The sequence below is a fragment of the Mycteria americana genome, chromosome 3 (assembly GCF_035582795.1).
Source record: "Mycteria americana isolate JAX WOST 10 ecotype Jacksonville Zoo and Gardens chromosome 3, USCA_MyAme_1.0, whole genome shotgun sequence".
NCBI lineage: Eukaryota > Metazoa > Chordata > Aves > Ciconiiformes > Ciconiidae > Mycteria > Mycteria americana.
The window spans coordinates 14,494,049-14,521,047 of NC_134367.1; the positions used below are offsets into that span (position 1 = coordinate 14,494,049).

Here is a 26,999-nt window from a genome sequence, read left to right on the forward strand (position 1 = left end):
GTACTGTCTTAAGAGGTTTTCTCTTTGCTGAAATGTATTTGCAGATTAGGACATAATCTCCTGCAGAATACAAATGAATGGATTTTATTTTCTGCACGAGTTACACATTTTTATGCATTAGGCAATGCATTTGTGTTTACTGAATCTATATGCATTTCTTAGTGTTAGTGAGCTGCATATAAAGCAGATAAGGAATTAAACAATGTATAAATCAGTTCCGAATAAAAAAGTTCTTGGGTATTTGTACAAGACAGACAACTCAACATGTGGCTCAGCCTTTTTTTAATCTATCACCAGTAGGCTTCTCGTTGATTTGTTTTTAAACTTTAATCCCATAACTTGCTTATCCTGTTCACTAGCTTCAGTTTGAGCAGGATTTGACCTGTGAGATTATGCATATCCCTTTAGTATGGGTGTGCAGCAGGCTTTCATATGTGGTCGGCACTCATATTCATAATAATTTTTAATATGTGAAGCCTAGCTTTGGGGGTAAGTGCAAGAAAGCCTGACCTCAAAGTTCTCCCTCCTTTGGGGTAGAAGGTATGGGTTGTGAACACAGTTTGTCATGCAAAACTCTTGACTTCAGTTTTAATTTTGTATTGATTGCTCTAAGACTGTTGTTTTGATAGCAGATGCTTCTTTCTGGTCTGTCAGGCAGTGGCTGTTTTTCCGAAGTCTAGGTCACGGCAGCCCACGTTCTCTTTGTGAGTTCAGGACTTGGAATATGCTCCACCAAGAACTCCTGTCTGCTTGTTGGGCTTAAACTCAGATGGAGGGGAGATGTGAGGTAGGCCTTTGCATTGCTGTCTCAGCTTATATTCCTCCTCGTAATGGAAATCAACAGTATTTTGAACGTGGTGGGGGGTTTTTTTTGTTTTGGTTTGTTGTTGTTTTTTTAAGTGGAAAACATGGGCTGAACTGCATGATAACATACAGATTTACTGATATTCCTTGATAAAGTTGTTGCTTTTTACTATTTGGGATAAATCCATAGGCAGAGCTTCAGAAATGCTTCTTTCAAGCGAGGGAATTTAATCTGCAACATTGGTCCAGGCTCCAAACCAGATTGTGTTTTTCCTACAGCGTTTTTTCATGAAATAGAACTAAATTCCATCATTGTACAGGGGCATTTGTGAGCCCAGTAGAAGAGTTTTTAAAAAGTTGCCATCTCTCAGATTTGACTTACTACCATGTAATATATTTCCATTCACCAAGGTCCAAAATGGAGTGAAAGTAGGATTATCCACGTGTGAACTTGGGCAGATGGAAAAAGTAAGATGAAAAAGTCTCATTTAAAACTGACAGGTTCCTCTGCCAGGAGGGGAATATATTTGGAATATATTTCTGAGAAGGTAAAGCTCATCTGTGGTAAAGGAAAGATGCACTTCTCAAATGACACACACTGGCATACAATTTTTTTTTTATGTAACTTAGTTCAAAGGAAATCTTTGAACTTGCCAGGTTTACAATTTAGTTGCATGTATGTGCTCTTCAAATTGTACTTTTCTTATCCAACAGTGGTGTGAGTAAATGAATACTTTTATGATCTAAACCACAGCTTTCCATGGATTTTCTCAACAGTAAAAGTTCTTATTGGCTTTCCAAAAAATAGGAAGTAAGTGCAGTACTAAGACTGAATGCTGAGTAAGGAAGCTGAGGCAATATATGTCAGTGCCTTGCAGCAGTCATTTGGCAGTATTCCTTTTTCTAGGAAGTCTTTGGAATTTAAATATTCACAATGTTTTAGAATTAAAGTATATAAAACCTAGTGCTGTATAAATATGTTCTTTAAATTATATTTCTTAATTGCCTTTAACTCTGTTCGTGGCAGTATGGTGCTAGAACATAAGAGTGAAAGGTGCTATATTACATTATTGTTTAAACTTCAAAATTTCAATAAGTACTGGGGAAAGAACTTTAAGGAGACATTAAGTTTGAGGTGAAGTCTGTAAAATATATCTTTTGAGAAGCAACTTTTGCTTGACCTCATTGACTCCTGTTCATCTGCCTTGTGAGAGTACATGTTTCACATATTGAAGATGGTAAGCTTGCTTGAGTCCCTGTGTCCCCTCAATTCCATTTGGAAACTGCATATAACAAAATATTGTGGGCCCAGTGTGTTTTCGTAATGTAAATTTTAATTGGTGTGTGAATATATAAAATGTCAATGCTGGTTCAGGTCAAGGTCCAATCCAGCCCAGTATTCTGTGTCTAACCGTGGCAAAAAAACAGACATGGAAGGAAGAATAGGAAAAGGAAAAGTATATATGAAAGTTACTCCAGTATTGTCCTTTTCTCTGAGTAGTCAGAGGGGTTTAATTAGGAATAGGAACTGGCAACAACTCTGTGTAGACAAGCTGTAAATTCAAGTGTTACCATGGCAAGATCTAATAAGTGGAGTCTTGATAAAGTCAAATTAGGAAGAGTTACCTTTTAGGTGATAAGTGGGACTAATTTACCAGAAAGATATTAAACTTGTTTACTCATTTACACCTTAAACTTGTTTACTTAAGTCAAAAAACTAAGTCTATTGGGAAGCATTCTAGCTCAAACAGAAGTTACAATTTTAGTGCAAAATTATTGCATAAAAGTGTACATAGAGATGTGTAGATTATCGATAATGGCCTCCTCCATAAGATGTTTCAAGATGTGCTTGTGGTTTTGCTTTGTGTCACGAGTATGTAATGTGTCTAACATCAAGGCTGATGGGATGTGTGGCATCTTGAAACAGTTTGAGGAGAATGAAATAAGTAATAGCCTTTAAAAGCTCCTAATCTTATCTTTGCAGGGTCAGTAGCTATACATTTTCAGAAACAGTTGTACACTTTTGCAGTTTGTTTTTACTGGTGATTTTTCACATTTGTGTTCCTATTGTGAGTACTTAACTTTTAAATACCTATTTAACTTAGTTTGTAATTTTATATGTCCTTTATAACAAGCTTTGAGCTTTGCAGGCCTGTACTGGAAGTAGGTTTCAGTAACTTTTCTTTGTGCAGACCTTTCAGTAGGGGCACAGATACCAGCGGAATAGGGAATGACGGACTACGGGTTGACCCACAAGATGGGAAGATTAAATTCTTCAGTGACCAGCCCTGTCTAGCCTGTTTGTGTAGGAAGGGCAGTATTTTCTTTGCTGATTTACCTGATTAGATTGTAAACTCCTTAAGAAAAGACTGTTGTATGTTTGTGCTGTGAACAGCACACCAAGATGGTATTTACAGAAATTCTATCAAATAGTTACCAATCCTTTCAAGTCATTGCTTATAAACCATGATAAGCCCTGTCTAATGAGTGGAAGCAAGTTTTAGCATCAGCATTCCCTATCTCAAATCTGAATAAAATCTTTCCTGCCAGATCTGCCTATTATTTTAAAATGCAGCATAGATGAATTCTCTACCACTAAAGCTTGGGGGTGGGGTGGGGCGGGTGGGCAAGATAAATAAAAACGTAGTGCATTTTACAAGGGAGTCCTGACGAATTGAGAATGTGTCGTAGCAATAAGGGACTACTCAAATGCCTGCTTAGTGTTTCTATTTTCAATGCCATATTAATCCAAATTTATGCTGCAATGAGGAACATGAACATATTTTGAAATATTTACGTTTACAGTCTGGTGGACATAATAAAATGAATTTTATAATCACATAAATCAATAGGTTTTTGGCTGTGGCTCTTGGAAGCCACAAATGTCTCTGCCTTTAATATAGGGGATTGGTTTTAGGCACTGATATAGCTTTTCTCAATAAACAAGCGATTATACTGCAGGAAAACATTTTTCTGATTTCTACATCTTGATTCTTTGGCTACAAACACCCTTATCAATTATTTCCTTAGAACATCAGTAGTGAACAAAATCTGTTGATGAAAACCATGGCTCTGCCATGCTCACAGGGAGTAAAAATGTAATTTGCAGAACAGATTTCATTGGGCAGAAGGATGTAGAGGTCTGTCTGCATTAGGGTTCCTGACCACCATTCTCATATGTAAATAGGCAGCACTTTCTATTTTATCTTAGGGGAAGGAGAGGATTGGATTGGCTGAATCTTTTTATTGGCATTTCCATTTCTTAAACAAAACTCTCTCTAGGTTATCAGCCAAGTTGGTCAGCACCAGATTCTCGAATTATATAGCTTTAGCAAGAAGGCATTTACAACTCTATCAGGGGTCTCTGTCCTTTAGGATTAGGAGAACATTATATAGTGGATATCTGTGCCTCAGGGACACAATTTAGATACATGAACATTCAACTGTTGCTGTCGTTAGTGATTTTAAACTAACTTCATTTTCAAGAGTGAGATAACGTACTGAACTAAATAACTGATCCCGCGGACTGCCATGCCGAAGGTTTTCTTCACCAGTCATGTATGATGTCCACAGCTTTATTTAACCTTATCATTCTTCAAGTATATCATTTTATAGTTTTTATAAAGTACTACGTTTCTAAAAGCTACAGAACAAACTTTTGAGGGAACTTTTCACATTTGGACTCCTTCATGTGTGTCGTGTAATGAGTATCTATAAAGCAATAACAAATCTATGGAACAAGATGATGAGTCAAAACTTTGTGCATTGAAAGTGGATAAAGCATGTTCAGCAGTTTCAACATTTTGGGCATCTGATAGGATCTAATCTTTGAGGGAAGAGAACTATATGAATCTTTGAAAGATTTTATCATAAGGCAGAACAGTTTGGCGTTTTATTTGAGGAGGGATTGTAAGTGCATTAAGTTTTTATTTCAGCAGTGGATATAAAGAACACGCCTTCCAAGTTTGCTCAGGATGGCTGAAGTCAGAGAAAGGGAATGTTTGTGCTCAGATAATGTACTGTTGAAAAGATTACAAGTATCTCAACCAACTGCCAGATTCCTCTTATCATTTATACTTTAGCAGTAAAAGCACCCATACCCATATACTTCATGTGTTTTTTTATATAAAACCAAATGTTTTAAAAGGCTTGTAGGAATTTTGTCTGATGTAACTTCCTTCCAGCAAAATGATGTCAGAACGGAGATATTTTGACCAATTGTTTGATAAATAAGTGGACTCCAGTAATAAATTTTTCAGCAGTGTTTTAATTTTCTTAAGATTTGCAAGTTACAGCAAGCTCACAACTGTCCCTGTAAGAGGATGATTGAAGAGGTGATTGAACATATGCTATGTCAAGTCTATGCTACTGGTAAGCAGACCATAACCACTTGAGGAAAAATAGCTGTTTTGATAGCTAAAATAATGTAATTCAATGAGATGTATTGTGTGGCCGTGCTCAAAGACACGCAAAATAATATGTCTCAGATAAAAAGAAAATCTGACTTTTGCTTTCTGGCATACCATAGCTGCTACACGCTGTAGCTGCAGTTTGCACTCCCATTCAGAAATGTGGTTAATTTTCTGTCTTGGTCAATATTTGAGAAAGGTGGACTGATTTTTGCCTTTATTAAGCAGCAATACTATGGGATGAGCCAGAACTCCTTTATAGGCCATCCTAACCACTGCTAATTAATAACAGGAGAAACTGGGAAAAGATGTAAAAAGCGAAGTGCTCAGGAGGAGAACATATGATTAAGAGGAGATTGCACTGGTGCAGACAGCTGGTAGTATCTAATGTAGTTTTAAGCAATACTCAGTGCTGCTTGTGTAGCCTGTATTTTGCTTTGTTAATTTCCTATATTTTTTTTTAAGGAACGTTAGCATATGCAGATGCTTGCATATTCTTGATTTTAAACGTCTGTAGTCCCTCGTTGATAATGACATTGTGTATTTTAACAGTTTAAGGTTTGGTTTTACTTAATTTGTATTTTGTTTTTTAATCTATCACGAGTAGCATTTCTAAAATTAATTCCCCTAATTGACTTTCCCATTGTGGTAAATATTTACGCAGCCTTTTATTTTAATGAAAAACATGAAGCCAGCTGTGTTCTACTGCCAAAGAGAAGGCATGAAACTAGGGAAAATCAAGACAGAATTGTTAGAATTGTTAGAATTGTCAAGACAGAATCTGTTGTTAAAACTGAAAGTCCTTGCTTTCCTCTTCCTTGCTTTTGTTTTTTTTCTGTTTTCATATTCCTTTAGAATCATCTGAAGTTCAAGCATACTCCTTACCTCCTTGCTATAGGCCTCATTACTCTCTTTAGTGACAGATTCTTCTTTACAGGCACTTGTGCTATCAGGGCTCTGAGCTGTTCATGGCGGGTTATCTTTGCATAGCCTTTCAGTATTTTAGAAGGATGTTTTTGGTTTTTTGTTTTAAAAAAAAGGGGGGGGGGAGGGGGAAGCTGAGTTATAGTTTCCCATTACCATGGTTTAAAGATGATCATACTGGTAAAAATGCAGTGCCTTGTTGCGTTAAAACATTCAGTCATCTGAATAGATCATTCAGAGTCGCTACAATGAGAGTGTTCAGTTAAAAGTGGAATTTTTAATCTTTTTGCTGTGTTATTACAACAAAACAACAGGCTTAACTAACCATGGTAACTTCATCTCAGCTAGCTTTGTGTTAAGATGCAATTTCTACCTTTTAACACTGAGCGTGCTCTTTCTTCTGTGTGAGGTGGCTGCTTCCTCACCATACTCTCCCTCAGCCTTGGAAAGAGGAGACAATACAGAGGAAAGCCTATGTTCTCTGTATGTGTGTATGTGTATATGTGTGTGTGTGTGTATATATACACACATATACATAGACACATATATATACATGTGTGTAGTAAATATAAGTAAAAAACCTCATTCCAATGTGCTACTTCAAGTTATTGCTTTCTTGTAGCAAGGAACTATAACTTTTTTTGTAGTTTGATGGTAATTTCTATTTCTGGAGAATTATAAGGAAAGAATTAGAGGCAGGGCAAGGTATCTGGTCATTCAAACTATAAAGCCATGCGGAAACTATTTAAGACAAGCGCCTTGATGTGCTTCATAGCACTGATATTTAACTTAAAATGTACTCTTATGTTTTACAGGAATAACAATACCTTGAAATGAAGGTTTTAAATGTTTTATTGTTGTCTGTGTTTCTGGTACATAGTGTTGATCTTCTGCTTGTTAGGATTTTTCTAGTGATGCTAGTGGGCAAATCATGCATAGATTTCAATCATCTTGATTGTGTAAAGGCACATACACACAAGTGAAATACAGCTGCTTCTCAGAACGTACAATTTCAGACATTGTGCATTCTTACTTAAACCAGTGGGACTACTTATCAACGTGTAATGTGAAGGGTGGACACAATCTTTGCAGAATCAGCATGTATTTGATGATGTTTCAACTCAGGAATACTTTTGAAAAAATATTCCTGATACAGTCGACTGTGTGACCATTGTCACACACAGGCAGGCATTCTTGCTGTTAAAGCATGGGTTTACATCTGAATCTCAGCTTTTCTTTTTCTAAAAAAAAGTTATTTTAACAACCATGTTGTCACAGGAGTGAAATAATGCTTAAAACATACTTGAAACGCAGATGTATGTGGACTATAGGGACAACTGATAGATGCAACAGAAGCATAAGATACATTGAAGAAGGGAAAATAGCTAGGACTTAAAAGATGGAGGGATGGGGAGTTTAAGGTAGGATAACACTAGTTGTTTGTTTTTTTTTTTTTAATGTAATCATACTTGTCATCTACCCATCAATACTTAGGTATTTTCCATTTGTTGCTCTTTCATTAACCTTCCATTTCCTCTATCCTTAGTGCTGCATTTTAGATCACCACATGCACTCTTAAAGGTATGCATACTTATACACTATGTAGCTACTTCCTAATCTCACCTGTTTCACAGTAAATGGAAGTGACTTGCAGTTAAAATGCCATATAAAAGTGAATTTTCAATAGTTTTCTTAAAAACTGTAAATAACTAACTCTATAGAAAGTTCACTTTATTTTTATTACTCTTAGTGGGAAATGTAGGCAACTTGAAAAAGGCCACTATGGAAAGACATATTGCAGAAATCCACACCACGTTTGAGAATAGAAAGGTAATTCTTTTGAGTTACTTTGATCGAATTAATATGTGTTTTGTTGTGAGCAATCATGTTGCAAGGATCCAGCTGTCCAAAACAACACTATAATGTTAGATTGATTAACTTCATAAAAAAATGTAAACCCGAGTCTGTAAAGATGCATTATTAGGCAGAATTATTGGAATTCAGTTCATGTTGAATAGGATGTCTGATCCACTCTCATCTACTCTCTGCTACTAATGGCTCAATTTCTGTGACAGTCTTTCTCATCTGTTAATACTGTCTGTGCTACTTCTTTCCATTTTTATGGTTATCATTAGAGAAATCTGAACATTTAGTCTGTGTTTTGAAGTAACATGCTGTTTGTGCAAATATATTAAAATGTACTCAATGGACCATCCAGAATGCTACTTACGTGGTTTAAATATTTAAAGAGCTAGTTGTCTGAAAAGGGAGTTTGGGGACAGATGAAGCAATGTGAGAGCTTCTGTTGTCTAGATAGTATATAATTTGCTAAACTGCTAAATATTTTTGATCCTTAGAGGTTAGCGTGTCTTACGTCCCTTTTAGCCTTTCTTGTTCTTCTCCCTTCTCTTTTCAGCCTTGTGATTTAAATATTGAAGATGATAATATTTTGTGTTGGCAGGTATAGATGGAATTTAGGGATATTACAAGTGGGTAACTGATGTCTGCTATGTGACATTGGCAGTAGAGGAGTATTTTAAATGGACAGATCTCAGAAACATTTCTTCACTATCTAAAATGTTTTAGTATATGGTGCTTTTGGATGTACCCTGGAGACAGAAGCAAACAGTTTTTCTGCACTAAATATTTTAAAGTCACAAATTATGTAGGCAACTCAATAAATGCATCAGTACTCTTTGTTTTCCAACCTCTTTTGAAAAATTTGCCCTTGATATATCAGAGTCGCTTTGAAAAGATGGGAATGCGATCTTTAATCTTTCAGAGTAGCTGTAGAACTAAGGAAAACTTTGTCCATGTTTGATGTCTTAGAACTACTTGGGCTGAAACAGAAAAGTTAACAGTTAATGCTGTGTAACTTCAGCAGAATTATAAGAAGAAATTGAAGTGTTTGATATCCTGGAACTTTTCAAACTTCAGGAAGAAAAATTCAGTGTTAGACTGTTAATAATGCAGAGGAAGCTACCTTGTTATTGTAACAAATTATTTTTAAACTTCAGGAACTTTTGTATGTCAGGTAGACAGTGAATAGCTATTCCATTTGTGAAAGCTCTCCTAGTGTGATAGCCAAACTTTTAAACAGAAGCCGCTTCTTATTTAGTAGCAAGTTGGTTCTCATTTATAGCAATCTTCCTTCAACAGTCAGACCTTTTACCTTGTACTTTTTTACCATGCAAACTGCAAGCAGTAATTATCTGTAAAAGAACCTGTCATCAACTGAAGTAAATTCAAGTCCTGGCAGAAGCTGCAGGTTTTAAACTTAGATGGACACTTTTTCTGAGATAGAATTGTCTGGTGGCTAGCTGATGGGGTGTGGGTTTTTGTTTTTCTTAGGTTCAAACACCTATACAGAGAAATATTACAGTATTTGTCAGCAAATGTTCTTCACTGGGTAAATTAACTTAGAATCATCTTGCAGGGCTCTTTCCTGTGGGAGAAAAGATTAGATGCTGTAAATTCAGATAAGATAGGTGAGTAATATATATTAGGGAAGCACTAGACATACCCATTTTTTAAAAATACGTATATGTGTGTGTGTGTATATATATATCAAGAAAAGGAAATTTAAGGAATTTTTAGTTGGTCGAAGAACACAGAGGTAAGATCGTCTGAACTAATCAATGAATGTACTTGTGTGGGGTTACATTGGTTTAGTAACGTACACGTAAGTCATTCCCCAACGTCTGTGTGCTCTCCTGTTTTATTTGCATGTAATTGAAAATGAGAGGTAAGAAAATAGGTTTCTGGGAAAACTACGTTCACTGTGTTCCTGCATTGTTTTACAACAGTGATATCCTTCACAGATAGTTTGTTGATTGCTTTTAAGTCCCAGATTTCATTTAAAAAAAAAAAAAAAAAAGTCTTAATTCTGTTTTGGGTTTTTTTTTCAGGTAGAGATAACAGATGTTGAAAATGAAGAAAAAAGGTATGATCTCTTCCTGGGACTTCTGGAGTCTAGTCACAGTCCTTCTGAGTTTCAGCACTTGGCTTTACTCCTTCAAGCTTGGCCACCGATGGACATGAGCAATGGGTGAGCATTTCTTCAAACAATCATGTAACAAAAGAGTTCTAAGTGTTATTGCTTAATAATATCATGTAGTTTTCAGTCAATTAATTCAAACATGGCTAAGAGGAGCATGACCTTTGGAAAGGGTCATACTGGGAAAAATAAGTGTTTTTTTTAATGCAGAATTGAATCAATCTGTTTCTTGTAAAAACTATATATACATAGATAATATGCATCATGGAGGAGACAGAAGACCATTTTATTGCCTGAACTGTTGCACAGGAGAGTTTTCTATCTACTTTAAATTTAAAGTTATGTATTTTGCTCTTACGTTTGGCAGTATGTACAAAATCCATAAAAAGGAATAGAAAGTTCTGACTGTTGTTTCCATTCAAAGTTACACTTCGCAGAAAAACCTTTGAAAGTTAATGTTCAGATGGCTGTGGCAGACAGTCTGCAGGAGGTCTATGAGGGTAATGGTACCAAACAATGGTGCTTCTCTTTTCTAGATCCACTACGTATTATTTCTGTCTCTGAATAAAGTATCCAAAAGTAAGGAATATATACTAGGGGAGACATATCCTGGCCCAACAATTTAAAATGAAAATAATTATTTAAAACTTCAGCATTGCACCCATCAGAATAAGTATTTTAGAAAGTGGTCATTTGGAACATCTTAACTACATTATTTTTTACCAGTTCTTTGGTTTTTGTCTGTTGACTTTCTGAACACATCTAAAGGTAAAAATTTTAGCCATTCTATTCTATAACTAATGATCACTTCTAAGATAAAAGGATTCATATAATGCTATGTTATGAGGCAAAAGTCACATATCTTTCAAGGAGAGCAATAATATTAATAAGTTTTTGGCTAGCGAGTACGATGTGCCATGTTTTATCTGATGGTAGTTAGGTTAGAAACATTAAATGATGCTTCCATTGGATTACTTTGGGGTATTGATTACAACCTGTTTTAACTTGGGGTCTACACTCCCCAAAGTGTTTATGTGCACTGATTTGTCAGAAACGTTAGGGCTTATCTTTTTGATGAAAAGTAACTCTTTTGTGTACTTGTAGAGAACTGGTCCATTAGAAGGTAATCTGTAAGGGTTATTCACCTTCGAGCCTGCAGTTTGTTTGCAGTTTCTGGATGAGCATTAATCTCAATTCTTTATGACAGTTTTATGAGCCAAAAATTGTCTTCAGTGCATTAATAAGTATAAGGACTGCTGTGTGATCTGTCACAATTTCATATTCAGCTTTCCTTTTTGGTTTTGTTTTAATTGTAATTGAAAATTGGATGCCTCACAGTGTGTGGGAACTGGGAAACTTTTTTTTTTTTTAATTCTAAACACTACCTTAAACAGTTTTAAACTTATGGAACAAAGGGTCAAGTGAAATATTGCTGCAGTTAGCAAAATTCTTTTTCCTTGGATTGAACAGAAAGACTAAAGATTTTGTGAAAGGAGATCACTGCTTGTACATAGACAGTTCTTGTCTATTGCTCTGTAACAGAGGAAATTTAAAATTATTTAATTTTATCTCCTGCTTGGTGTTCTGTTCCTTCAGGCTGACTTCCTAAAATGGAAGAAGGGAAAACAAAATAATGATTAAATGTGATTTGTAATCACAACTAACAGTGAATTAAATTTCAGAGGTGGGATATTTCTTAGTTCCAAGATCAGTGAGGTCTGAAAATTTGTGCAAAATACTTAGATCACCTGTATCATAACTCATTTAGGGTCTGATGTAGTTAGTATAGTTCCTAGGCATTTACATAGTCACAATTTTGACATAAAGAAATCAATTTGGCTAAGATAAGAGGCAAGAGAACAGGGTAAATTAATTCACAACCTTATATGTGATTCTGTGATTTTCATATATTTAGCAGTAGTTGAGGTCAGAAAGGATCTCTGCAGATGTCTCCTCCACCCCCCCTGCTCAAAGCAGGGTCAGCTAGAGCAGGCTGCTCAAGGCCATTGCCTTGAGTTTTGAGTATCTCCAAGATTGGAGACTCCACAACTACAACGAAAAGGTTTCTCTTAGGTTTTAGTAAAATGTATTGTGTTTTTATTTGTGCCCACTGCCTCTTGTGCTATCATTGGGCATCACTGAGAAGAGTCGCACTCCCTCTTCTTTACTTTCCCCATCAGGTATTTATACAATTGATAAAATTCCCCCAAGCCTTGTCTTTTCCAGGCTGAAGTAGTCCCAACTCTCTCATCTCTCTCAACCTCTGCTCGTGGGACAGATACTCCAATGCCTGCATCATCTTTGTCACACTTTCCTGGACTCACTTCAGTATGTCCGTGTCACTTTTGGACTGGGGAGCCTAGAACTGGACTCAGCACTCCAGATGTCTCACCAGTGCTGAGTAGAGGGGAAGGATCACCTCCCTCACCCTGCTGGCAACACTCTTTCTGATGCAACCCAGGATGCTGTTGCCTTTCTTTGCTGCGAGGGTACATTGCTTAGTCACGGTCACCTTGTTGTCTAACAGGACCCTAGGTCCTTCTCCGCCAAGTTCCTTTCCAGCTGGTTGGCTTTCAGCCTGTACTGATGGTTATTGCTTCCCAGGTAGGGGGTGGACTTTGGATTTCCTTTTGCTGAGTGTCATGTGGTTGATCTCTGTCCATTCCTCCAGCCTCTTAAGGTACCACTGAATATCATCAGGTGTGTCAGGCACTGGTGCATCAGCCACTCTCTCCCAGTTTTGTATCATCCGCAAACTTTCTGAGAGCGCACTCTGTCTGATGTTCATCCTGGTCCTCAATGAAGATGTTAGAGTATTGGTCTCAGTATAGACCCCTGGAGTCCACCAGTGGTCACTGGTCTTCAACTGGACTTTGTGCCACTGATCACAACCATTTGAGCTTGGCAGTTCAACCAATTCTCAGTCGGCCTCACTGTCCACTTATCTAGCCCATACTTTGTCAGTTTGTCAATGAGGATGTTGTGGGAGACGGTGTCGAAAGCCTTGCTGAGTGAATTCAAGGTACATAATATCTGCCGTCATCCACCAAGCCAGCCATTTCATCGTAGAAGGGTATCAGGTTGGTGAGGCATGATTTCCCCTTAAGTCCATGCTGACTATTCTCAGTCTACTTCTTGTCCTTCATTTGCTTGGAAACATTTTCAGGAGGATTTGCTTCATCTTCCCAGGAACTGAAGTGAAGCTGACCAGCCTGTGTCTTGAGACTTTATGCCAAGAACAAACCGCAAATGTTATCCTGTGATTAGATTTTTTTTTTTTTAATCCATTTATTTAATAATTCCTGTTATTACTATAACTTCAGTGTCTCTCTTCACTGCTTTGACTTTGCCAGGAGGCTTTGGAAAGCCTTCAGGAGAAAATTGCCCCCTTCTCTTTTATTAGTAATAGCCACTTATATTGGTTTCATGGGAACCTCTGACTCTTACAATTCCCAAATGTGATCTACAGTGCAGGTTCCCAACTGGTTTTCCGAAGCTCAGCACTAAACTGACAGTCATTATCTCCAGGGAAATAAAAGAGTAGTTCAGATTTACCAGATTCTCTTGAATTTGCCTGAAACTCTAGACAACCAAAAAATGAAGAAAAAAAAAATTAATTAGCAGAGCAAGCAATTGTGTTCATAATATAGGAAACTTTTTTTTTTTTTTTGAAAGTGGTGGGCACAGGGCACGGTTGCCACTGTTGTTTCATTCTTCAGTTCTCTCTTCTAGTTTGAAGGGTGGGAAAAATCATCTAGTCCGTTCTCTTCTCTGCCTTAGCAGTGTTTTGCTTGGGGAGAAGACAGTTGAGGCTGCATCTTGAAAGAAGTGACAGACATGTATCTCCTTCTGCCTCCTTCCCTCCTCTTTTCTTGGTTCTTAGTAGGAATGTTGCATCTCTGGTTGGTTTGTTTGTTTGTTTTACTTATTTAAGTCAATGATGATTCAGTTTTCCCTTCCCTGCTAAGAGTTGTCCCAATAGAAAAATATATCAAAGGGGGGCATTTTCACTCTCTGGCGTCTTTCTGTGTTTATATTCCCATTGCTTTCCTTTTATTATCACTTGTGTTTCCGTTACTAACAATACTTGCAAGACCAATTAAGTACTTTATAAATCCTGTGTCAGCAGGAGTACTCATTGTGGCTTGAAAGTCCTTCTTTCCACAGGATAGAAATCTTTTAGAAATCCCCTACTGCTTTCAAAAAACATACATGATATTTTAATAGTAGACAGCATGATCATAGTCCTTTTTGTAAATTATCTTTTCTTTCACTTAGTTGTATTAGCTTAGTCAAATATATTTTGGAGTTCTATTTTTTTTCTTTAGGTGCTTTGGTTTTTTGTTCTGTTTTTTAACAAGTCTAAAGGACAAACATTAAGTACTTGTTATAAGGACTTAAACTAAATTTAAATCTAGGCCATGTAGTTACACATTTTATGTAAAACCAAAATGTGTATTTCTTTCTTTTGTCTACAGAAATAATATATTTAGTGTGCAGAAACGTTCTCAAATTTTGACTTCTATAATCAGTGTGCTGTCATTAAAATGAATTTGCATGAACTAAAACCATCTGTCTTAACAGCTAATAGCACTCACGAAATGAAGTTCTGTCCTTATTCCACACTCAATCCCACCACCTCAAGTATGATTAGTTTTTAAACGTCAGGTACAGCTCCCTTCAGTATTCCTTGATATGAGACAGGATTAATTTCATAGACTGTTGTCAAGTAGATAAACTTTTTTTTTTAACTGCCTCTTATTACAGTGTGCTGGCAGTAGTTTACATTTCTTTTTTATTATTTTGAATTTTATTAATTTGTATTATATGACTTTGTAAATCCTGGAATTATTCATGCCAGCCAGGAAACAGAGGCTGTGCTGTAAGTAGGAGGTCCAGCAACAATAAAAAAAATCACCTCCTTTATCTGAACGTTCTCTCCTCTCTCTCCCCCTTGTCATTGACGGTCGCTATCACATGCCCATCTCTGCACCTTTGGGAAGGCTACTGCAAGTGTGCTCTGCTCTGCTCTGCGCTCTTCTCCTCTTCTTGCATTGCTCGTTCTTCCCTCTTCTTCCTCTGCTGCATACTTCCATGTTAACAGCATTCAATTATGCTTACCAGCCTAGGGTTTTTTATATATATGTTCCTGAAAATGTGTTTCTGAAAAACCTACCTTGATGGCTGGGTTGGAGTAAGGAGAAGGAACTGTTTTGTTAGTGAGGCTTGCAACGATCTCATTTTAAAGCAAGTTGTATTAAGAAATTCTTGAGCAGACGGGAAAACTGTGAGCAGTTAAACCAATTGTTTAGCCATATGTATTAAGGTTTTTGTTTAATCTTTACTTATTTGTTCCTGCTCTGCTTCAGAAAACGGTCGTTGTTGCTAACTGATTGTTTACTGCCAATGTAATGATACGTGCAGGAACTGGGGAATTTAAGTCTGAGCCTATAAAGACTCAAAAGGAAGGAGAAGTAAAAGAACTGAAGTTTGGGGTTTTTTTAGTAGCCTTTTATTTTTCTGAAGAGTTTTTGTGACATCTCTGTTATTAAGTCTGTGCTTTTTAATGTTTTTTTGAGTTCTTGTATTTTAAAACACTCTAGCTAGAATAATGCTCGTTATTCACCTGCAAATATGATTCTCTTCATATCATAACATGCCATGTTGACTGTGAGGAAACAGAGGTAGCTGGGTTGTTTCAGTCAGCACTCAAAAAAACGTATACTTTTTAAAATTTTATTTTCACACCCTGTTGTGCATGCATGCTTTTCCATCTAGGTGTCTCATATTCAGATATCATTTGAAGCACTTCATAAAGATGTTTTTTTAAAAAAAAATAATTGACAGTACCTGAAGCTTTGCAGTCCTTTGGAACTTGCTGCCTACATTCAAAAGGCATTTTTTATATTTATTTTAAATATTGATAAGGTGTTTTGGAACTCAAAAAGACCAGCTTTTAGGGACTCAATACCTTAGTTCAACTTTCTTTTTTTAACTTAATCCAAAATTTCCCTCTTTTGGTTCTGGGCAAAAAAATAATGCATTCATGCTGAGTTTTTTAAATAATTACTTTTTTCATGTTGAGAAATAACTTTTTTTTTTTTAACCATAGTTGAACTAGGGTAAAATTCAGGAGAGAAGAAAACTGAATATTTTGTTTTTATACATATATATATATATATATATATATATGTAAATATATATATAAACTTTATATATGTAAAGTATATATCTGATCTTTTACTTAAATAAACCTGCACATAGCAAGCCTTCTGACCTTGCATCTTGCTGATTATTTCTAACTTCTGTGTTTTGTACTGTGATTTTTGTTTTCTTTTTCTAATGAGAAATTCTTATAGGTTTTCTTAATGTACTCTGGAGGCAGCAGCTATGAAAATGGAAATTCATTATGACTCGCCATGCCTCTAAGCAAGAGATGGATCACATAGCAGGAGCTATCAATTTAACCAGTGGCAAAGATGGAGTTGCAGCGGGGGGGTTCTTCTCCTAAGCTTACTGGGGGTTCATAGATTAAGTGCATCACGTTCTGCTTGTTGAATAAGCTGGCATCTTTGGGTTGGACCCATCAAGTTGGAAGGAGAGGAGAGGAGAGGAGGAGCTCGGCTGTTCCCAGCCAGACTTGCAGCAGCTCTGTGCTCAGTGACTATGGCTGATGGAAAGGCTCAGTTAAGTTGTCAGGAGTAAAGATAATGACTTCTATTTAGTTTGCATTCAAAGTTACCCACTCCTAGCATCTCTGTCTGGTTTTCATGTTAGCATATAGTGTCAGCTTCATGTGGAGCTGGCTTTATTTGTTTACAGTATGTACTTTTGAAAGTGGAAGATGAACAGCAGAGAACTCTTATATGTGAAACAGTAGATATTGGTGGTTGTCCTCTCCAGAGTTGTCAGACCTGTTCCTTGGTATATGTCAATCTAACAGACTCTCTTAACAGATTCCATTTACAGTGATATTAATGTGTTACTTTCAACAATTGCTGCTAAATAATATCTTTTGAAAGCAGCACTTTGACAGCCCTTTACTACTCCTTCCCACATGTGCTGAATGAGTATCTTAATTTACACTAAATTTAAGACCAACCTGCCAGATTTGGTCTTGCTGTGATTTTTTTTTTTTTCTTTTTTTCCTTCAAGCTAAAATGAAAAGTTTCCCATATCTTTGGGATGCTGATTAATGGCCAAAGAGACTGATGGGGTGATTTTTAAACCACCTTTTGTGCCTTCCTAAGTTTATGCACAGATGAACATAGTGGTTGCATTACTGTGACTTAATATGATCATGATCTAAGCTGTGATTGTGCATGATCTTAGCCCATTGTAGATGGGAATGGAAATGCATTAACTTAATTCACATTAGGAAAAGGGCAGTGTGGATGTGTTCCAGTGTTACACTTCATGCTATCATTTAGAAGCTCTGGCCTGCTACCCATTTCTGTCCGTTCATCCAGTCCCAGCAAGTACACCTATCACTAACAAAAGTAGCCAAGCATCTCCATGATCTAGCAAATAGCAGCTGTAGTCCAAGAAATGTTCCAGCAACAAAACTTTATAGTAAACATTGCCTTTGCCATCATGCATGATAAAATTTACTTGTATCTACTGTCTGCTGTCTGTTTAAGTCTAACTCTGTAATGGTGACACTGCATGAAGTTCTGTGTGGAATGAAAAGAACATTTTAAATATATAAAACAAATGTATCTGCATCCATATCTACTGACAGACAAGCACAGATGCATGTACTTTCACTCTCCTACCCTGTTTGGATGGGCTATAAAAAAAGTTTATTTTTGTTTGTACTTGTTGGACCTGAAAATTAAAATACGAATCTTGGAAAAATTTTCTCCACTCAGAAGCAAGAGACAGATACTTGAGAGAGAGATGCTGTTAGAATGTGATCAAAGCAAACAAAATTAGGAATGCTGGATTCCTGTCACCCCTCCCTTGAAACCATTCTACTTGGGAAATTAGCTGGTATAAAGCCAGGAGAAGCTGTTCCTATGCTATTCCAATTTGATCAATCTTTATCTGGTATGTGATTCCTCAGGGATTATAACAGCATGTCATAATTCAAAATACTTTAAGCTTCTTTGTTGCATTGAAAGGATGATGGCACCAGGATAGTAATTTGTCTCAAAACTTTTTCCTTCCTCTTTCATGAGATTGTACTTTACTTCATGGAAAAAAAAAAAGAAAAGAAAAACACCTATAGAAAATGGTGGGAGCGTGTATCTTTATATTCTGTATACATCTCTGTTTTTTTCTGGGCAGATCATCCACTGATGATAATCCCTGGGTGAAACTGGGGACTGTTATGCTACAGAGATGCCCACCTGAGGAAAAAGAGAACACAGGAAATGAAATTTTGAAAATCTGCCGTTCTTTGTATGAGACAAAGCACATGCTCCCTGTTGAGGTAAGTTTTAACTTTGGGTATCATGGATACCAATCTTGTTTTGGGGTCCCAAATACAAGAAAGATGTTGCCATACTGGATCAAGTCCCAACAAAGAGCTAACAAGGTGATTAGGGGGCTGGAGCACAATAAATGTAGAGAGGCTGAGAGAACTGGCTTCATTCTGTCTTAAGAAGAGATGGCTGAGGGAGATGATATTGCTGTCTTTAAATATGTGGATGAGGAAACATGGAGAGGAGATGGAGCCAGCCTCTTCTCAGAGATGCTCAGTGATAGGACAAGAGACAATAGAGACAAGTTACATCATCAACAACTCTCATTACATACAAGGAAAATCTTTTTCATCGTTAAAGTGGTGAAACATTAGAATAGGTGGATGCCTAGAAGAGACATGGAGTCTCTGTCCTTGGAGGTATTCAGAACTTGACTGGATCACATCATGGGCAATTTGATCTTGTTGGACTTGCTTTGAGTGGGGGCTAGTTGGATTAGCTGACCTTGAGAGGTCTGTTCCAGTGTAAATTATTCTTTGAAGTATTTATAGAAAGGCTTTAATAGTACATTGTCATTGACATTAGTGTGGCAAAAGCTGTTAGTTAAATAATCGGTAATTTTCTCACTAATAAATACATAAAGATTTAGTGAGGAGTCCTTGAAAAATGTGTTGGTGATTAAAAAACCTAATATACTAGTAATTGTTTTGTAATAATCATGGTGTTCTGTCTTACTTAACTATGTATGCATACTTCAATACAAGCATCTCAAGTATAAAATTATTGAAGTGTTTTGTATGTAAACATTGTATACTAATGAAGACAGATTTGAGAAATGCTTAATAAACTTCACACAACTTTAGTCATGCACATATTTTTAGTAGGCTGATTAATCCCTTATAATCATCTTCACGCAATCACAGTCTGTTATAGAAAACAGCCGATGTTAAGATGTTAAGAAGCAGAGTAGAAACAACACATTCTGTTTAAAATACAGACAGGTGGAGTGTGGGGTTTTTTTTTTAATAGTCAGACTGATTTGAGTCAAGTTCAAAATTCCAGAAGGTATCGGTAAGCTGAAATGATAAATACATTTATTAATTCATTCATTCGACCAAAAATTTTGGTGGAAGGCAGGTCTCCCTATCCCTGGGACTGGCATAAGTATATGTAGCTTTTCTTTACAAGGCGTTGAATGGCGCATCATAGCTTGTAAACTCGTGATCTTACTCATGCACAGGAGTAGTCAAACTTGACAAAGTAGAATTTTGTAACTCACCTCAGTGAACCAGGAAGACAAATCCTACCAAGTGTTGCTGTCGTACAGCAGTCAATCAAGAACGGGTCATGGTTTGCTCAGTTCTCTTAATTGAGTAAACTTTTTCTTGAGTTCCATAACAAGTCCTTATTTATACACAGTTTTGGTATTGATTGGGAGCTTTGGTTGGATGTGCCTGCCTTTTTTAATGGTACAGGATGTCAGAAGAGCCCTCTGTGTAGGTGTGAGTATACAGATGTGGTATGAAGATATTCTGGTCCTCAAACATAAAAGAGCTTTACCAATGTAAAATACCTTTTTATGACTAGAATGCTGTACAGCAACAGGAGTTGCACTAACGTGTAATTGTAGTTACCTACAAACACAGGCTATATTGCTTTAAGTTTCTACTTGGGAAGAGGAAGAATGACATGGATTAATTTAAGTAACTTATTTGTATGCACGGCTATGGTACTTAAGTGCGCAAATTAGAGTCAATATCGCGTGGCTGAATAAGATGAACATCTGATTACTGACAATTAACCTGTTTAGATGACTTCACATTTCAATAAATGCACTGATTAGCAAGACAGACCTAGAATGATGGCATTCTAAAACCTGAGAGATCAATTTATCACCATGAAGAACACTTGCCATTCTGAAGTCCAAAGGTTGTGATGGAAAAAGCATTTAACTTCAAGTCATGATGGTCTAGAAGTTAGAAAAACTTTCTTCAGATGTAATCAGAAAGGTTTCTCTCTTCCTTTATTCCACCTCCTGCTGGTATTTCTATTTTTTTACAGCCAGGTTCTTTTTTAATGTCTTTTGGGGACTTGCATAGCTTTAAACGTTGTATCTGTGTGTGTGTGTGTGTTAATTTGCATGATTCAGTGGATAGATGTTTCTGTTCCTCTTAGTTGAAATAACTGTTGTTTTATTTGCTTGGAATGCACATGTGTTTGGACTGTCTGACGTCTGCAACTGCCTGATTAATCTCTTCAAAAAGAGGCAAATCCTTCTCCCCCTAGTAAGTGTTAAAGTGCGACTCTGAATATCTCGTTTTTCTGTCAGCCTATGGGTCATGTGTCAGTTACCATAAACACCTAAATGGGAGAATGCATCTAGTCTCTTATCTGTAATCACCCTGGGGTCCCAGTGGCCATAAGATGCTTATCTCCTAGAATAACAGAGCAGCCAGTTGGTCTCCTTTTTTTTCTAGTTCTGTAGCTAGTTGTTCCCATTTTTTATATGTGAGTTTACATTGTATGCTTTTCTTCAGTCACACTTGTTTCTGATGATTTTGTTCAGATAATTTTGAATTTAAATGCTGCCCTTTGGCCTGCTTTCAGCCTCTCCAGACACAATACTGTTTGTACTCATTATCCAGCCCTTCAAGCCATCCATGGAAACACTGAATAATACTGGACCCAAAACAGACTCCTATGAAATCCATTTTATATGCCCCACCAGTGTTACAGTGAACCATTGGTAGCTGCATAACTAGATAGAAGACAAAAATTATCTTACAAAAGTTTCAGCTAAATCCAGATTTGATTTAGGACTTCCCTCGTCCCTCTCACGGGTAGCATCATACCCCCTCTAAGCGCAGCCTCGCACCACAGGCGGGCAGACACTCAAATGCTTTCGAGTGCTTACTGCAGAAAAGCAAGCCACTTGTGTTGCTCTGAGAAGCCCTGCGAGTGGTGGCTTGCTGCTTAGGGTTGGATTTCCGATTGCCGTCCAGAGCAGCAGTGCAGTCATTTGTGGCAGACGTGCGAGGAGGTGTTTGTGCTATCTGGGCAGTCTGCTTGGCAAGTTGTCCGGTCCCTTCCTGTGGGAAAAGGGATGGAGGCCACTCCAAGGGTTTGCAAGTTGGACCACACTATCCTACACTTTATTTCCCTGGTGCCTCTGACAGTGTTTCATGTCACATTTTCAAAGTGTTGCTAAACTTAAAATATGCCATAGTGATGGCCTTATTCTTAACTACAGAACCTGTTGCAGGGGCCTTTAGGAACATGTTTCTGTACAATGGGTTTTTTTGTTTTTTTTCATTGTATGTTTTGATGGTTTTCATGGACTGGGAGTGTCTGATAGGTCCATAATCCTTTTCCCCTTGCATGCCTGCTTTCTTCCATGTCTGAAAGACAGACTATTTCTCTTTTCCAGTCTTCTGTAACCTGTTGTGTTCTCAAGGGTGATGTCTCTTAACGTGATTTATTATTTCTTTAGGTGTTTTGGGGTGCATTTTTCAGCCCCAGAAACATCTTTTTTTTTTTTCATTTGAGACTGAATTTTCAATGCCGAATTCTCACCCATTATTATTGTCAACCGTTAATTGTTCATTTGACTGAGATCTTTTAATAAGAATTGAAGCAAAAAAGATACTTAACAGTTAGCTTTTCTTGGCATTTTGTTACTGACCTTTTTGTATCAGTATGTCATTAATCATGATGCTGTATCATAAATGTACCAGGAAAACAGAGGCAGTCTTAACTTTAAGAGATACCAAGTGAAGAAGAGTGGGTAAGAAGTACCCTTCTCCGTCAACCACTAGTGAAACTAGCATTAAAATAAAACACCCTGTCAGTATAGCTGCATTTTAAGAGGACACTGAAAAATGAGAGGCAAGAGACAACCTGCAAATATTAGTGCACAGTGAAAATACCTTGAAGTAGAAGACTGAAGGAGTGCGGTGTATTAGATCTCTTATCAGAGATCGAGAGGTGATTGATTTTATTCTGCAGATATTTTTAGATGAACAGAAGCTAATAAAACTCTCTCTTGATTTACAAAGAAAGACGTAACAAGAACCAATTGAGTTTAATTTATACCATTTCAATTTTTAGCTTAAGGCATGATATTTTGACAGTAAGTAAAATTAATTGTTGGAATGTATACTTCTCCTTCAAGAGAGATGATGGATTTTGTAGGTAAGACTGGATATGTCTGCTAGACATGTTATAATCAGGCACAAAGTTAATCAAGTCATCTGACTTGTACCTGCCTGAAATCTAATGACATTTGGCTTCAAAATCTGCTAGTGTAAGATAAACAGAAGTTAATTGGATAGCTAAGCATGTGTTTTCTTATGTGGAGGCCTTTATGCCTCTGTGATGAACAAAGCAGATTGTGTTAGAACATGTCCCATTAGAATGTGTAACCAGTGCTAGAGTACAATTGTGAAGCATCTGAGAAGACAACAAAATGCTGGCGTATCATCCGAGTTAAATGTTATTGCTTTGAAAATAGCAATGTTAATATCTGTATTACTGCATTTGCTTGCTGAGAGATAAAATTTTTTTCTTTTAAAGCGGCTCATTGAGACTTGCTCTTTGAGACTCTGATTCAACATCTGCATCTTTTCTCTCCCTGCTCTGTTGCTTTAAAAATGTACAGTACCTAGTTACATTTTGCAATTTGCTTAGTTTTCTTTTCTTCCTCTCACAACCCTAAAATATGATTTGAGGTTCTTTTAGAGAGCCTTTTTATAATATGTAATATAGGTTATTTCTTATGACACTGCTTCTCCGTTTAGTTTGGAGAGGCTTTCAGACAGAAAAAGCAAGCATGGTAAAATTGCTGGTTTGTTCAGGTTATATATCTTATGAGTCTCAGAATTTATTTTTCTGAACATAAGCTGCATTTATTGCCATGGATACACCTTTTCAAGAAAAGGAGACATGTAGTGTGAATCTCTTAACTTTGCATTCAGTAAGTTTGCTGGTATGGCAGGCATACTGCTCAAAAGAAATACAATGGAATATAAAATTTTCAGAAGTTTAATAAGCATAAGACTGATCAGACAAAGCTTAACATATTTATTTAATCTTCTTATTCCTTGATCCTATATCGTATCTGTCACCGAAAACATCATCAGTAGTAGTACAGGTTTAGAGGAACAAGCCTGGGTAAGAGAACAAGCCTTGCCTCAGGGACTCGGAGCTCAGTGTGATAGAATATATCCTTCTAGGCAGTGTTTCTTGAAGGTATAAATTTAGAAAAGACTGAGCAACATGCAGCCAGAGAGCTCCCTGTGCCAAGCAAGGCCAGGTGTCTCTGCAGTACGTTACAGTTGAAGCATTTAACGTTTCTTCATCTTCAAATAATTTTTAGGCTTTTAGGTTCACAGCTACAAAAACCATGCTGCTAAAAGTGCAGTTGCATTTTGGTCATCATTAAACTTCAAACGATGTAAAAAATATATGATTTGCATTCTCTCAACTTAATATTTAGCTGATGAGCTCCTTTGACAATTGCTCTCTAAATGTTGAAGTGAAACAGAGAGCACCTCTTAGAGTTGGGTACCATTTTCAAGGTGACTATCATACAATACCCAGAGCACTTTAGCGTAAGTTGTCCTGGAAAATGGGACATCTTTGATGGGCCTCACTGGGAAGTGGTTGTGGCAAATGACCAAAATTCTTGAAAATGACAAAAAGGGAAAGGGAAGTTATAATTTGATTTATCACATAATTTGTTAGTTGAAATACTTTTTGATGTATAAATGAATAAATTACTGCAATGTTGAGGAAAAACAAAACCACAAGTTATGTGTAGGAGATTTTTATTTATTTATTTTTAACTAAAGGCCAAGGTAAAGATTTGGAAATGCACAGTAGGTTTTTTGTTTGTTTGTTTTTAAGATATTTTTCTGGCCCGTTTCTTCTTACAGAAGATTTATGATGCTAAATTTGTGCTATATTAAAAAATATGAGAAATTAGATGAGTGAAAATTAATTTGCTAGGCTTTAATTGTGTATAAAAATTTGTATAAAATTTGAAAAGATTTTGCAACAGAGCTTTATAATGTTCAACTCTGGTATGTATTTTATTTCGTCCTTATTTTGTTCCACTTTTACGATTGCATAATTGAGTTACAGAAATGTCACAGATGTCTGTTGAGTTTCTTCCTGTGCTTTGCTATTTCAGAAGGACAAATATATTAGTCCCACAGAGAGCTGTGATTGCTGTGTTGTTCTTTCAGGAAAACTCTGGGTTGTAATGGTGATTCAGTACCTGCCTTGTCTTAATATCACAAATGTTGCACTTACAACCCTGTATTCCACATTTTTAAAAAATGTGCAATTTCAAGCTTCTGAAGAGTTATTTCCAACAGAGATTTCATTTGTTTCAAAAGTTTGTTTTCATTTTGCATTTGACATAGAATTTTCATAAGTTTTAGCGTGAATGATGATGTTAGTATCTCCAGAGATCTCACTGAATGAGTTTACTTTTATTTTCAGTGTATAAAAGAATTATGTTTGCTGCTGCTTAACCAGTCCCTCCTGCTGCCATCCCTGAAATTGCTGGTAGAAAGCAAAGATCAAGATCTTCATGCTGTGGCACTGGAGCAGATAACAGCTGTTGCTAAGGTATGAGCAGTTGAATTAACCACTTTTCAGAGTTTGAAGTAATAAATTAGCTCTTTTACCTTCATATAGTAAGCAGAGACTATTGAGACCCTTATCATTATTAAGATTTTCCACAGCTATTGTGTCCACAGTGAGCAGTAACTCGGGGCTAGTAAGACCTTTTATATACTTGAGGTGATTAAAACTCATAGTGCTTTAAGTTATCTAGTATGCTTTTTTAAGTCACAGTGGTGGAACAGTAACTATTCTGTTATATAAAGTAGATGGTTATCTCTGTGGTCATATTCTAGCAGTTTGGGGGTTTTTTTAAGTGATAATGGTACATCAGATGAGTTAGCTTGTTTCTGACAAACTTGGCAGTCTGTTCCTATACACGTGGAGAGCTGTTATATCACTGTTTTTGTCGTAGAAAGGTTAAAATGCAAGGTGGTATGTTTGGGGACTTTCATGCAATTCTAAACAGATTTTGTTTGCTACTGCAGCAAAGTTTCTGGAGAAAAAAGGACAAGAACTGAAAGACATTGCTGTATATTTTTCAATTGTTATATAAAGTTACATTACTTTTTTTTTTCCTGTGTATTTGCTTTTCAGTTAAGAAGGAACACCCAAAAAGATGAAAGCTAGTTTCCTAGACAAAAGCATTATATTAATTATATTATCTTGTATCTTTTTTTCTGAAAACTGAGGTGGGTTTAAAACTTCTTCAGGCTCTTAATTGAACTTGTGCATGTACAACCTGACTTTCTTGGATTTTATGTTAGCTATGGTCTATGATGTAGCACTCTACCACAAAAGAGAAGGGAGGTATTGTCTCAGACCTTTATATGAAAGGGAATAGCTTTCCTGTCTGGCTGAATTAACTGCATTAAATGTTTCCAGAATTATAATATTTAGGTAGGAAAGCCACATCTCTAATATTTCCAAATTCTGCACCATATCTTAGGGAGCCCTTGGTTGTGCATTACAATATAAAATTATAATTGATGATAAATTTCCCATATGCTACTTCGAAGTGAAACTGCCCATATGGAAACAGAAATGGAACTGTGTATATCTTTTTAAAATAAGCATCCACAAAACACAAAAGCTTAAAAATGTGATTTGTAGGAATTCAGATCAAAATTACAACTTTTTCCTGAGACACACAAAGTGGGCAAACATTCCCCTGTTTCTGCAGGAGCCTTCTAGGGCAGGCCCTCTGCTCTATTACATTAATTGCAACAAATTTTTCAGGTTCCTTGGTTGCAACAAACGGTACAATCCTGTCCCCTACTTTCACACCATCCTCTGTTCCCTAGGAAAGATGTTCTGCATCCTGCTCTTCTCAGGATTCTCCCTTAAGTCTCTCCTCCTCACTAATTCCTCCTCATGTGCTGTGTCTTTCCTTCTGATGCTGCACATTGTATTCCAGAAGCTTTCTCTTTTTGCATCCATTGGATAGCTTGAGAAGGGATTAATCTCCTTCCCCTTCAGGAGGACTCCAGAACACAGTGGTGAAGACCAGTGAAGAGAAGCAATAGATCTGGAAGCATAGGCTCCATCTCAGATGTTGCTAATTTTCCTTCAAAAGGACTTAGTTACCAAAATGGATGAAGTACCAGCTTTTTTAACCCGTTCTCTGTGAACATTTAAAATGGTTGCATGGAAAGTGGCAGGGCATATGATATGTAATACATATCTGCTTGTATCAAAATGCCAGTGTCATAGTTAGCATCCAGTATGAATTTGGAGTATTTCCTAGTTGGGTTTGGCATTCTAAGCAAAAACCCACAGGTTTTTATGAAAGTGTTCCTATTCCCTTTTCCT

At 36.7% G+C, this 26,999-nt stretch overlaps 1 protein-coding gene across 3 annotated transcripts in view; it reads left to right on the forward strand.

Moving 5' to 3' along the window:
• Positions 1-26,999, forward strand: part of NBAS (NBAS subunit of NRZ tethering complex) — a 181,970-nt gene that overhangs the window by 144,706 nt on the left and 10,265 nt on the right. For all 3 annotated transcript variants that reach the window (XM_075497913.1, XM_075497916.1, XM_075497915.1), the window contains 3 exons: positions 10,046-10,185; positions 18,424-18,568; positions 25,065-25,193. In XM_075497913.1, coding sequence (XP_075354028.1) covers positions 10,046-10,185; positions 18,424-18,568; positions 25,065-25,193 — 414 coding nt within the window. The remainder of the gene's footprint in view (positions 1-10,045; positions 10,186-18,423; positions 18,569-25,064; positions 25,194-26,999) is intronic.